The sequence below is a fragment of the Phyllostomus hastatus genome, unplaced genomic scaffold, assembly GCF_019186645.2.
Source record: "Phyllostomus hastatus isolate PE091 unplaced genomic scaffold, TTU_PhHast_1.1 phas_contig_16, whole genome shotgun sequence".
NCBI lineage: Eukaryota > Metazoa > Chordata > Mammalia > Chiroptera > Phyllostomidae > Phyllostomus > Phyllostomus hastatus.
The window spans coordinates 6,186,882-6,201,520 of NW_025333643.1; the positions used below are offsets into that span (position 1 = coordinate 6,186,882).

Below are 14,639 nucleotides of genomic sequence, written 5' to 3' on the forward strand. Positions count from 1 at the left end.
TGAGCCCCCAGTGACACACGGCCCAGCTCCCTCCTGCCCACTAGCACCACCACACCCAGCCTTGGCCTTGCCTCCTTCCTGGCTGGGTCCCACATGCAAGATGAGGGGGCTGGAAACAATAGATGCTGCCTGGTATTAAATAAAAGTATGAAAGGAGACAACTTTCCCTGAGGTGGAAAGCACTCAGGGGATTCTTACGCACCTGTCATCTCCACATGTCAATGGCAGCCTGTGAGTGTTGCGTGATCTTGGCACCTTGGCCACAGCTGGTGGTACTCATCAGCACCTAGTTACTTGGGCCTCATGCTGAGCAGGACTAGAACCAGTTATCTTCCATCGACCTTGAACTGTAAAACCAGGCACTTCTGTTTCAAATCCTGGCTTCACCACATACTATTAGATAGGGAAACTTATCTAACCTATCTAATATTTGGTTTCTTCATCTGTAAAATGGAAATGATATTGAAACACCTCCTAAGATTATTGTGACAATTCATTGAAACACCTTATGTCAAGGACTAAGCATGGTGCCTGAAACTGAAGTCTTCAATATATAGTAGCAGTTTATCATCTTTATCATCACCCTCATCTTATTGGAAACAACAAACCTGCAAAGTGGAATGAAGAGATGTCACTGTCTTCATTTTGCAGAGAGGAAAACTGAGGCTCAGAAAGGTTAAGTCTGACTTGCCCCATGATACACACGGGTACGTACAGTGGGCACTTCAAATCTAGGTATACTTCCTTCACCTGGCACTTCCCCTGTCATACCTCATTGCCTCTCTTCCATTGGGCCCCCATCTCCTGCCCCCTCTGACTGAAGTTGCCACACCGCATTCACCTTCTGTTCTTGCCTCCTGAATCCTGACACCAGCCAGCCACTGGAGGGTGGGCCAACCATTGATCAGAGAATGAGGAACACTTCTGGGTCTGGGAGTATCTCCTGAGTGGACATATTCTTGCCATCTGTGTGCATTTTGTGACTCCTGGCTCTCTTGGCAACATTGGTGGTTTTGTCTCAGAGTCACCAGAGCCCACATTCTGAAGAGTGGGGTATTGGGAATCTGTCCTGTGTGACCCTGTCATGACCTTGCCTGGCAGCAGCTGATGGATATTTTGAAGTGTGGGGAATACTTTCCCCCCTGAGTTTTCACAGGGCTATGATTCCAAATGCAAAGAGCTCCCTTACTTCCATGTGTCTGCCACCAGGCAGCATAGTCTGAGAGTTGGTAATCCCTTCTCCGTACCCAACACTGTCCTTTGTCACCCCCTACCTTGCCAGGAGGGAGTGTGGAATGTGCCAGGATTAGTCAGAGGTCAGTTTTGGGTCATCCTCTGTATCAGTTAGTTTTGTTGTATAATAAACTACTCCCAGACTTTGTGGTTTAAAATAATTTGTTATTTATCACAATTCTTTGTGTTGGTTGGGTGGTGATTCCAGTCCCAGCTTGTTGGCCAAGACTGAATGGCCTAAAGTGGCCCACTCACAGGTCTTTGTCCTCAGCTGGAATGGTGCATTCATCATGCCTTTTTATTTTCTGTATTTTTGTTGCTTTAACATGTTGAAGCCTTGCATACTCTGGCGGGACTGCCCCTCCCTGATTGGCCAATTCCTAGAGAGAGTAAATCACTCTCATGTGCAAACCAACCAACCCAGGCTTCTTTATGGAGTTCTTGCACTCTGAGTCACTATGCTCCTGCCCTAATCACCCCAGGGCAGGTACCAGATGACTGGGGACAGTCCTTAGGCCCAACTTTCCCATTCCTACCCATGGAAACCACAATAATGGCTCCTGACCAAGTTTTCTATTGGCACCCTCCTCCTCGTGGCCAACCCTGGTGCTTCCCCGTGTGGCCCTCTCTGTGGGGTGGTGTGCTGCCTCCTCTTGGGAAATGTAAGAAACTACCTTTGCAATGGCAACTGACTCTCCATCTGTTGACTTCATCATACCTGAATCATAATAAAACCTGCATTTTAAAACAGGCAGCTGCTGAGATGGCTGGATCCTTCTCTCATGTGGTCTCCCATCTTCCAGGAGGTTAGCCCTGACTTACTCCCATGGGATCTCAGTGTCCCCAGCAGCAAGACAGAGCGAACTTCAATGTGCAGGCACCTTCAGACTTCTGCCTGGGTCACACTTGCTAATATCCTATTGGAGAGAGCATGTCATGTAGTCAAATTCAGATTCAAAGGGTGGAAAGAAATAGACTCCATCACTTAAAGGAAGGAGCTGCAAAGTCACATTGCAAGGGTTTATGGATACAGGGATGGCAAGAATTTGTTGCCATTTTAAAAAAATCTACTGTATGCTCTGCTCTCTGTGCCTTTGGAGAAGTATTAAGCTCCATCTTTCACAGGGCTGCTGAGAGGGTCAAACACCATAAATATAGTGTGCCATGGACACCTAAGGGTTATCTGACATCCCTGCCATGGGTGTGATATTTCAAGTTGAGAAGGATCCAGGTATTTGGATCTTAAGGAATGATTTTGTTATTACACAGTTTAGGCAGAAGGGTTGTTTCCTGAGACTTAGTTAGGCTGGCGTGGTCCTAACAAGTGCCTGACAAGATGCCATTCTATTCTTCTTGTATAAAATACATATTATCTACAGTCTTAGTTGAAGTTCTTGATTTCTTCTATCAGGGGTGCAGTTCTGGATCCTGGGAGAGAAAGTGTGGTTGACCAAGCTTGGGTCAGATGTACACTGGTGGTCCAACCATGCCAATCAGAGGGGTGTGGTCATGAGTGCAGAACACTGTTTTATGTCTGCCTTGACGCTAATCCTTGAAGCCAACTGAGCACACTAATCTTCAACACCCCATGGGTCACAAAAGCAAATTACAAACACCCACCCACCAATATTCTCACCCCAGACTTGTTTCCCCAACTTGTTTCCACTTCCCTCCGGTTCCGGTTCAGATCCTGACTCTTGGATCTATTGCATTGCTCTTTTGTCTTATACTCTCCCATTTGGTGTTTTTCATCTGAAATGGTAGTCCCTGCTCCTCAGTTCTTCCAGAAGGCCTTTTGCTTAGATATACCTTCCAATCTAAAGCAACAACCAACAATGGATTTAGTTGAGATTTAGTTCTTCTGGGTTGATTTGAGGCTTGGGTTGCAGTAGCCAGCCTGGCTGACTCCCCGGGACTCAACTTGTAGCCTTGGTTCACTCATTTCACCACAAGATGTGGGAGTTAGACAATTTATGTGTCTGTCTCTCTGTCTAGACCATAATCCCCTCAAGGGCACTGTGTTTCTAGATGTTATTTGTGATTTTGTCTCTACATGACTAAGGGAATTGAGTGGGGTGTGGAATTAAGATAGAATAGATTTGGGCTGGACCCTTGCAATGATGTGTGTTGTTTTGTGGCTGCCAGCATCCAAAACTCTTTCTTATTTGCGGGGAATCCTTCACTGGTGATAGGTGTCATCCTGCCTCCCTCGTCAGAGTGTTAAGAGGACCAGACATTCTCTTTGCTTTGTCTATGGCCTCTTAGTCATATGTGACCTAGGCTTGACCAACTAGATGCTCCCACCTTGAACTTTGAAATTCGAGGGAATCTCACAATAACAATGGTAACATGAGAAATAATTTACACAGGAGGACTGGACAAGCTGAGAGCTTAGCAGACGTCACAGCTGGTCTGCAGGACAAGCTATGCAGAGGAAGTGATCTAGTGGCCTGACTGGGGCTATGTTTCTGCCAGCCGGCCCTCCTGGTTCTGCCTATTTTTTGAACTTGGTTCTCCATTTTTGTAATTGGTTCAAAGAGCTGTGCAATATTTCATTAGTAAGTTCCTTTTTTTGCTTTGGTAAATCGGAATAAATTTTTGTTTTTGCAACTGAAAAACTGACTATGCAGCCCACAAATAATAACAATGGCTTCCATTCACTGAGTATATACCAGGTGCCAGGAAGGACACTAAGCACTCTGCGTAGGTGATGTTTAATCCTCACAACAATCCTGGGGGAGTTATTATTTTTCTTGTTAAAGCCTATAGAGGCTTTTATGAATAATGCTGCTGTAAACATTCTTGTATATATCTTCCTAGTGTTCATGCATACACATTTCTGTCTAGGAAGGGAATTGCTGGGTCATAAAGTATAGATATGTTTGTCTTCATTAAAGAGCTCTTACAAATTTATATTCCCACCAGCACTTGCATGAGATTCTGGTTTCAATATGTGACTGGATCTTAGCTAACATTTGATATTGTGTTTTTTTTATTAGCCTTTCTGGCAGGTTTTTAGTGATATCTCATTATAGCTTTTATTATTATTATTATTATTGATTTTTGTGAGAGAGAGGGAAAGAAACATCGATTTGTTGTTCCACTTATGTATGCTTTCATTGGCTGATTCTTGTGTGTGCTCTGATCTGAGATTGAACCCACACCTTGGTATCTCATTATGGCTTGGTATATTCATCATGCCCAATGAGGTTGAGGGCATTTTTAAAAGAATTTTAAATATTTATTTATTTATTTTTAAAAGATTTTATTTATTTTTAGACAAAGTGGAAGGGAAGGAGAAAGAAAGGGAGGAAAACATCAACGTGTGGTTGCCTCTTGCACACCCCATGCTAGGGACCTGGTCAGCAATCTAGGGACATGCTCTGACTGGGAATTGAACCAGTGACACTTTGGTTCACAGGCTGGCACTCAGTCCACTAAGCCACACCAGCCAGGGCCAGAATTTTTAATCTTTACAAATACTGAGCAGACAGTGCAGACAGTTTCCATATACCACTTCTGCCCCGACACCACACACACACACACACACACACACACAGTGTTTCCTCTGTTATTAACATTTTGCATTATAGTGTGGTATATTTGTTGCACCTAATGTACTAATATTAATGCATTATTATTAACTGAAGTCCACAGTTTACATTAAGTTTCACTCTGTGTGTGGTATAATTCTGTGGGTTTTGGCAAATGTATAATGTCACGAGTCTGCCATTAGAGCACAGGTGGCAAACACAAGGCCTGCAGGCCAAATCCCACCCTCCACCTTGTTTTATCTTGTTTCTACCCAGGGGCAGCACTGAGCTCTCGCTTAACTATTAAGGAGTAGTTATATTTATACAGTCCTAAAATGACATTCAGCCCTTTGAAGGCAACAGTGAGGCTGATGTGGTCCCTGGTGAAAATGAGTTTGACACCCCTGTAGAGTGTCATTCAGAATAGTTTCATTGCCTGTCAACATAAGAAATGTCTAAACCTATGAGAATTTTTTAGTTTATTTCATTCACACTGATGACAATTGCCAGAACACAAAATCTCAATGGTTTGAGAAAATGCTCTGGATATTGGCAGTTTTACCACATACTTTATGCAACAGAATCAAAGGAGAAGATGTAAGGGGGTTACATGAGACCTGTTGGTGATAGATTCGGGAGGCTGGAGAAAGCAAAACAGGGAAATCTCTGGGATTGGGTAAAAACTAAAAGGAATAGACACATATTTCTTTTACATAGGTGGGTATAGGGTAGTTAACAGCTAACAAGTAACATGATAATAATAATAATAAGGGAATCTGTGGTCTTGTGCACTGGTGGGAGACTGTGCTCTGAGGGGTTTAGTAAAAGGGATTACTCAGACAGTTCAAAGGTGTGTTATCAGGTATGTTATCTTAGAGGCAAAAAACCCCAACAGACATACCCTGGCTGGTGTGGCTCAGTTGGTTGGGCCATTGTCATGCAAACAGAAAGGTCACAAGTTTGATTCCTGGTTGCAGCACATGCCTGGGTTGTAGATTCGGTTCCCGGTCCAGACACCTAGTAAAGATAATTATTTCTTCCCCTCTGTCCCTCTCCCCCTTTCCTCTCTCTAATAATCAATAATTATGTCCTCAGGTGAACATTAAAAAAGAAGACAATAGACAGGATCAGTTAAGGTGAAGATTGATTTTTGTTAGGCAAGAATATTGCCTACATGTGACTATCCACCTTGAACTGGTTTTAGTTAGAACGTTTTAACTTCAGACCATCCTGTGTGGTTACTTTTGGCCTCTGAGTTTGTAAGGACACCGTGCAGGCCTCCCCTGAGTTTGTCAGGTTTAGTATGTGGCCTCTTTTTTGTCCATATCTGGAAAAGAGTTCTTTGTCTTTATGTGTGTTACAAATTCTCACTCTGTGACTTGCATTCTCAGTTGGTCAATGATATCTTTTGATGAAGAGTTCTTAATTTTAATTTTGTCCCATTTAACAATGTTTATTCATAGTTATATATTTCCTGACCTGTTTAAGACCCCCAAGGTTATGAATAAACTCTCTTATGTTATCTTCTAGAGCAGGGTCTATAAAATTTTTCTGGAAAGTTCAGATAATAATTATTTTAGATTTTGTGGGTCATATGATCTCTACCACAACTACTTAACTCTGCCGTTGTAGTGTGAAAACAGCCATGGAAATTTGCAAAAAAAGTGGATGTGAAAGCAGCTATAGACAATGTGTAAATGCATAGGTGTGTCTGTGTGTCAATAAAACTCAATTACAAAAACATGTGGTGGGCTTAGATTTGTTCTGTGGACCACAGTTTTCCAAACCGTGCTCTGGAGTGGCCCTGCCCAGTAGTGCTTTCCGTGGTGATGGCAGTGCTCTGTGTGTGCACTGTCCGGGACAGAACCCGCAAGCCACGTGTGCCGGTTGTGCACTTGCCATGATGGCTAATGCAACTGAGAAGATACATTTTTAATTTTATTTACTTTTAATTAATTTAAACTTAAATGGTCACATGCAACTTGTAGCCACTTTAAGGACAGTACAGTTCTAAAGGATCATTGTTTTTTTTTTTTTTTAATTTAGATATTCAGTCCGTTTGGAGTTGATTTTGTGTGTAGTGGTAGGGATGGGTAGCTATCCAGTTTGCATGGAAACCATTTATTTAAAACACTGCATTTTCTCCACAGCTTAGCAGTGGCACCTTTGTCTTTATATCTGTGTGTTGGTTTTTGGACTCAATTATGTCTCATGATCTGTGAGTATTTATCTATCCTTACACCAATATCATAATATCTTAAATGTTGAAACTCAATAATAAATAAGACTGGTTGTTGGATAGATTTAATACTCTTACCTTTTTTTCCTTCTTCAAGAATGTTTTAGTGTTTCTTTTATTTTTTAAGAGTTTGTTTTTTTATTTTTAGAGAAAGGGAGGGAGAAAGAGAGGGTGAGAAGCATCAACGTGTGGTTGCCTCTCGCATGCCCTCTACTGGGGACCTGGCCCACAACCCAAGAATGTGCCCTGACTGGGAATCAAACTGGCGACCCTTTGGTTTGCAGGTCGGTGCTCAATCCACTGAGTCACACCAGCCAGGGGAATGTGTCTTAACTCTTTGCATTTCCATATAAACTTTATAATTAGCTTTTCAATTTCCATATACAAATCCTCTTATTAGATTTTAAAATTGAGATTGAGTTAAACTTATAGATCAAATTAAAGAAAACTGGCGCATTTCCAATCCAAGTACTTGGTATAACTCTCCATTTATTTAAATCTTCTTCAATTTCTATCAATCAATATTTTATAATTTTTAGTGCAGTAGACTTCCATATTTTTCAGTAGATTTATTTCTAGGTATTAAATACTTTTGATGCTATTTTAAGTGATATCTTTAAAAATATTCTCAAAGTGTTGGTTGCTGATATATAAATATAATTTGATTTTTGTACATTGACCTTGTGTTCATAGCCTTGCTTAATTCACTTATTAATTGTAATAATATAGATTCATTTGGATTACCTATGCATAAAAACATATAATTTGTGGATAAAGACATTGCTTTTTCTTTTATCTGATTTCTTCCTTCTCTTTATTTACTTTATTCTTTATTGCATTGTCAAGAACCTTCAGTAAATGTTGAATAGAAGTGGTGAGGGATAAGCAGGTACTCTTATCTCATGTTCATTCTCAGAGGGAAAACTTTCTTGATCTTTGTTCCAGGTTATCAATACATCTTAACTTATTGGTTTTCTAACATTAAATCATCCTTGCATTCCTGGAGTACTCAGATTGCATTGAAGCTTCCATATTCTTAATATTATCACTGGATTAGTTCGCTAAAATTTTTATGGGGTTTTGGCATCTCTATTAATGAGCAATATTGGTCTGTCATTTTTCTTTGTTATATTTTTGTCAGTTTTGCAATTAAAATGATGCTGGTCTCATACAACTTGTTGGGAAGAATTTATTCCTTTACTATTTTTATACTAGTTTTATAATATTTAGCATTATTCTTTTCTTAAATATTTGGTCCTCAAGTGAAGGTAATTTTGCCCCTCCACGGAACCTTTAGCCATCATTGTTTCCAGAACTGCTAAAAGTTCCTTGGAGGGGCCAAACTACCCTCACTTGAGGACCACTGATTTAACATATGGTATGAAGTAGAGGCTAACTTTCATGTATTTCCTCATATTCTGTTCAATTGATTTAATTTCTTCCCTTACAATCCTTATATTTCTAACTTATTTTTCTTTTCTTATTGTACTGGTTTGAACCTGTAGTACAAGGTTGAGTAGAAATGATGATAGCAGGGGGAACTTTCAGCATTTCACCATAAGTACAATCTGTTACCTGACTCAGAAAGTTACTTTATATTCTTGATTTATTAGGACTTTAAAAAATTATTAATAGTTGTTGATATTTTTATTAAATACATTTTTGTACCTATGTAGATGATGTGAATTTCTCCTATGTTAATATTGCATTACAAAATGACATTACATTAATTAATCTTCCTAATGTTAAATCAGCTTTGCATTTTTAGAATAAACCTAAGAATGTAGGCCTTGGATTATGTTATGTTCCTCCTCCAGGGAGCTTTTACTTCTGCTTTTGGAAGGCATCAAGGTCATTAGCAGTTCAGGATGAACTTCAGCGGGTTTCAGGCACTGAGATGATGGGAAGTTGATTTGCAGGGCTTTCTAGGGCTGCTCTACTTTCCATTTATTCTTCCTTCGAAGGAGCTATTCATGTTTCCAGGTCCACATGGCAGGAGTGCTCCACGGCTCCTCCTCTGTGGGGGTCTCTGAATCTTAACTGTAGTTCGTTTGCCTCATGAAAGTGTCTGGGGTGCTATGAAGACTCTCAGCCTCTCAGCCCTCTCTTCCAGAATCAGCAGGTTGCTCCTGGGGAAAGTAGCCCGAACACTCAGTTGTCTGCTTTATATTTCCTTCCAAATCGTAACCTGGTCATTTTTCCCTGCCTTATTAATCCCCCTAGGGCTTCAGTTTCTTCATAAAAATAACAATAGTTATTATTCTTGTTATCACTGTTTTGTTCAGCCTTTGTAACTGTTCTCACTGGGAGGGTTGGTCTGAATTACCAAATAAGTCATTACTAGAAGAAGTTTGTATGTTCTCAATTAGAAAAATATATATCAAGTATAGAAAGATAAAACATATGTGTATGTTAAAATAAAACCACCCATGGATGGTACCACCTTGGTAAAGAAATGAAACACTACCAGTATCAGTGTCTCAGAAACCCTGTGTGCTCTGCCTCCATCACACGCTTCTCTTCCTCTGCGATAACCAACCCCTACCTTGATTTTTGTGTTAACTTTTGCTTTTCTTTAGTGTTAGCACCTATGTATGCATCCCAGTTTTAATGCTTAGTGTTGCCTGTTTGAACTTTATATAAATGAAATCTTATTAAGTGTATTCTTTGGTGTCTCCACTTTTGTTCAAGGTTATATTTTTGAAATGTATTCAAGATTATGATTTTCTCTGCTCTGTAGTTTTCCATTGTTACACAGTGTGTTTTTTTCCATTCTACTGTTGATGAACATTTGCACTGTTTCAGGTTTTCAGCTATTATAAGTAATATTATAGTGAAAGTTCTACACAGTTGGTGCACAGGCAGGGTTATAGGATATACATAGCTTCAACTTTGCCTGATAATACCAAACTAATTTTTAAAAATTATATTTTATTGATTGTGCTATTATAGTTGTCCTGATTTTTCCCCCTTACCCCTGTCCACCAGTGCCAACCCCCTACTCCCTCAGGCAATTCCCACACCACTGTTCATGTACATGGGTCATGTGTGTAAGTTTTTTGGCTATTCCATTTCCTATACTGTCTTTTACATCCCCATGGCTATTCTGTGACTACCTGATTGTACTTCTTAATCTCTGCACCTCTTCACCCATTCCCCCACATACCCCATCCCATCTGGCAATTATCAAAATGCTCTCCATATCCATGATTCTGTCTCTGTTCTTCTTGTTTGCTTAGTTTGTTTTTTAGATTCAATTGTTGATAAATAGGTATTTTTGCCATTTTATTGTTCATAGTTTTAATCTTCCTTTTTTTCTTAAATAAGTCCCTTTAATATTTTATATAATAATGGTTTGGATATGATGAACTCTTAGTTTTTTCTTGTCTGGGAACCTCTTTATCTGCCCTTTGATTCTAAATAATAGCTTTGTTGGGTTGAGCAATCTTGGATATAAGTCCTTGCTTTTCATGACTTTGAGTATTTCTTGCCAATCCCTTCTAGCTTGCAAAGTTTCTTTTGAGAAATCAGCTGATAGCCTTATGGGAATTCCCTTGTAGCTAACTAACTTCTTTTCTCTTGCTGTTTTTAAGATTCTCTCTTTATCTTTAACCTTTGGCATTTTTATTATGATGTGTCTTGGAGTGGGCCTCTTTGCATCCATCTTGTTTGGGATTCTCTGTGTTTCCTGGACTTGCATATCTATTTCTTTCACCAAATTAAGGAACTTTTCTTTCATTATTTTCTCAAATAGATTTCCAGTTTCTTGCTCTTTCTCTTCTCCTTCTGGCATCCTTATGATGTGAATGTTGGACCTCTTTAAGTTGTCCCAGAGGCTGCTTACACTCTCCTCATTTTTTTCTATTCTTTTTTCTTCTTGTTCTGATTTTTTTCCTTCCTTATGTTCCAAATCATTGATTTGATTCTAGACTTCATCCACTCTACTATTGTTTCCCTGTAAATTGTTCTTTATTTCAATTGGTGTATCCTGTGTTTCTGACTGGATCTTTTTTATGCTGCTGAGGTCATCACTAAGTTCCTTGAGCATCCTTATACCCAGTGTTTTATACTCTGTATTTGTTAGATTGCTTAGATCAATTTCCTTTAGTTCTATTTCTGGAGTTTTGATCTATTCTTCCATTTGGGCCATGTTTCCTTGTCTCCTCATTTTGGCAGCCCCCCTGTGTTTGTTTCTGTGTATAAGGAAGAGATGCTATGACTCCCTGTCTTGGCAGCATGGCTTAATGTAGTAGGTGTCCTATAGGATCCAGTGGCACAGCCTCCCCTATCACCCAAGCTGGCTACTTGAGGTGCAGCCTTTGTATGGGCTGAGTATACTGTCCTCTTATAGTTGAGCCTTGTGTGCTGTTGGGAGATCAATGGGAGGGATTTACTGAGGCCAGTGAACTATAAGGATTGGCTGTGATCACTTACCAACAACTCTGTTCTCTGTGGAGGATCAACTGTGCAGGGGCAGGGTGGTGGTGCTCTGACATGGTGTGTAGCTGTTTACTGGGTGTTCTGGCAGTGGTTTCCCAGGTGGTGCAGGCCCAAGTCATCCCTCACCTGTTTTTTGACCAGGGCCACCATGCCTGAGCTAAAACAATCTGAGATGGCTGCTTCTTGTGCTGGGCGTGGAGATTCCCAGGTGAAGGCAAGCTGTGAATCTAGGTTGGCTACTGCTAGAACTAGGCTTGGGGCTCACTGAATCCAGCTATTGCTTTTTTGGGAGGATTTAGGGAGTTGTGTAGCAAGAGCCAAGACCAGCCATTCATATGGAAAAGCAGCTTGGGTGGGCCAGTAAGTTGGGTGGGACAGACTATCTGAGGAATTCCAAGGTTGGTCAAACAATGTTAGCCAGGCTAATGGAGTCTCAGATATGGCACCAGCTTGCTGGGTCTGTGGTTCTGTGGCTCTGTGGGGGGAAGGTTTAGATAAGGGACAATGGCCTCTGCTTGCCTTGATGCCAGATACTTCAGTTCCTCCCTGTATTCCACTGATGTCTTTCAAGATGCTATGCTGGTGCTGGAGCTCAGATGGAGTAAGTCTGAGTAGGTGAGTCCGTGTGTAGGTTGTTTAAGAGTAACTGCTTGGGACTCTAGAAGCTTCTTCCACTGACTGAAGCCCCACTGGTTTTTGCAGCCAGAAGTTGTGGGGACTTACCTTCCTGGCACTGGAACCCTGGGTTGAGGGGCCTGGTGTGGTGTTGGGATTCCTCGCTCCTGACATAGCCTTCCCAAATTTTTATCCACCACATATGGGTGAGGGACCAGCCTGTTCTGCATCTGTGCCCCTCCTACCAGACTGGATGAATGTGGTTTCTTTAATTTTGTAGTTGTTAGACTTTCATTGAACTCGATTTCTGATGGTTCTGGGTGATGTTGTTCTATATTTTAGTTGTAATTTTGACCTGGTTTTGTGAAGAGGTGAGCCATGTCTGCCTATGCTGCCATCTTGACCAGAAGTCCAAGCTCTTTTCAAATGGTTGTATCAGTTTATAATCCCCCTACAATTCATAAGTTCCTATTGGCCCATAATTTTGCCAACACTTGGTATTGATTGAGTTTTTTACAATTTTGTCAATATGATGAGCATGTAATACAAAATATACATTGTATATTTTGCTGATGCCTGCTGAAATTCCACATTTTTTTCATATGGGACCATACACATTTACTTTCCTCTGAAATACTGTATTTTGCTGTGTATAATGCACACTCATGTTTTTGTGCATATTATACATGGGGTTATTATATCCATTATTATATTCATGGTATGTAATCATTATACCCATGTATAATGTGCATCCTTATTTTTCCCTAAAAAATTTGGGCAAAATGCACATTATACATTGCAAAATATGGTACCTGTTCTGTGTCTTGCTCTTTTTGTTTTGTTTGGAATGTCCTTATTTCTTATTTTTTTAGGAGTCTTTCTATATTCTAGAGTATGGCTAACGAATAGAACTTTCTATGGTGATAGAAATGATCAATATCTGCACTATCCAAAATAGTAGCTACTTGAGACATGTGGCTATTGAAGCACTTAAAATGTGCCCAGTACAAGAGAAGAAATAAAATATTACTATTACTGAATTTTAATTTGAATAGCCACATACCTAATGGCCTTCATATTGAACAACACAATTCTAGATAACAATGATGTGTTGGTTTTATGTTTTACATATTTTCCCCAAGTTTGTGGATTATCTTTCTACTCTATGCTGCCATTTGATGAAGTGATGTTTTTTTAATTTTAATATAATGACTTTTATCAATCTTTTCCTTTCAAGTTTGTTTTTAATATCTTATTTGTGAAATTCTTATACTGAGGCCTGAGGAATTGATTTTGTGTATCCCATGAGGAATTGTAATTTTTCCCCATCATGAGTAATCAGTTGTCCTAGAATCACTTACTGAATGGTACTTCCTTTCCTTATCAATATGCAGGGCTCGTGGTATCAGTCAGGATATTGACAAGCAACAGAAGGCATACTCAAACAATGTAATGGAAGGCAGAGTTTAATAAAAGTACTATTTAAAAAAATAAAGATACTACTTATACAGGCAGGGGCAGCCTGAAGGGTCAAGGAGAAGGCAGGACTTGTTGGACCCAGAGAAAGAAGCAGGAGAAGGAAGCCACTAAATAGGAGGTGAGACTTTATGGAGGGAAACATGCCAATCACTATGCTGAGAGAGAGAGAGAGAGAGAGAGAGAGAGAGAGAGCACACATGCGAGAAAGAGCACTTGAGAGAGAGAGAGAGAGAGAGAGAGAGAGAGAGCGCACATGCGAGAAAGAGCACTTGAGAGAGAGAGAGAGAGACAGACAGACAGACGAATAAACACTTGACAACTCAACCTCATCCTTGTCTCTCCTTCAGATTTCCTGCTGGTGAGGAACCTACCATAACCCAGTGGAAGCCAAGAGGAAAGGGAGCCCACTGATGGAGTCCTGCTCCTGGGCACAGATCAGAGTGGAGAAGGGTAGACAAGGCATCTAGATAAACAAACTGAAACCATCAAGGACCCCTGTTGCTATAAAATCTACTTTTCATGAATGCATTGTTTGGATTCTCTCTCCATATTGTGCAATTGATCTATTTGTCTGCACCAATACTACACTGCTTGGTTATTATAGCTTTAAATGTGATTTTATATTTGGGAGAACAAGTCTCCCTCCACTAGTTTTTCTTCTTCAGGAATTCTCTGCATTTTCTTCTTCCATGTATATTTTAGAATTGGTTTTCCAATATCCATAAAAACTCTACTGGAATTTTTATTGAAATTGCATTGAACCTACAGATCTATTGGGAGAGAGTTGACATATTTATCATATTGAATCTATTTATCTGAAGATACAGTTTGTGTTTCCATGTACTTGGGTTTCATTTAATGTATTCCTTAATAAAGTTTTATAAAGGGTTTCCATTTCTTTTGTTAACTTTTTTCTAGATACTTTCTCTTTTTTATGGTAATTATCTTTCTAAGAAATGTCTTTCTGCCTGATTATTGCTCATGTGTAAAAATGCAATTACTTTTGTCTGCTTTAGATGCAGCAACCTTACTAAAGTATCTCAGAAATTCTAATAGTTTATTTGAGAGTTCTTTGGGATTTTCTATGTAGATAGCTCTGT

The 14,639-nt window shown here is 40.0% G+C and overlaps 1 protein-coding gene across 1 annotated transcript in view; it reads left to right on the forward strand.

The window, feature by feature from the left end:
- Nucleotides 1–14,108, forward strand: part of RAD18 (RAD18 E3 ubiquitin protein ligase) — a 154,726-nt gene extending 140,618 nt beyond the window's left edge. Inside the window, exon 12 of the mRNA XM_045832532.1 lies at nt 13,887–14,108. Coding sequence (XP_045688488.1) covers nt 13,887–13,950 — 64 coding nt within the window. The 3' untranslated portion in view covers nt 13,951–14,108. The remainder of the gene's footprint in view (nt 1–13,886) is intronic.
- The last annotated feature ends 531 nt before the right edge of the window (nt 14,109–14,639 follow it).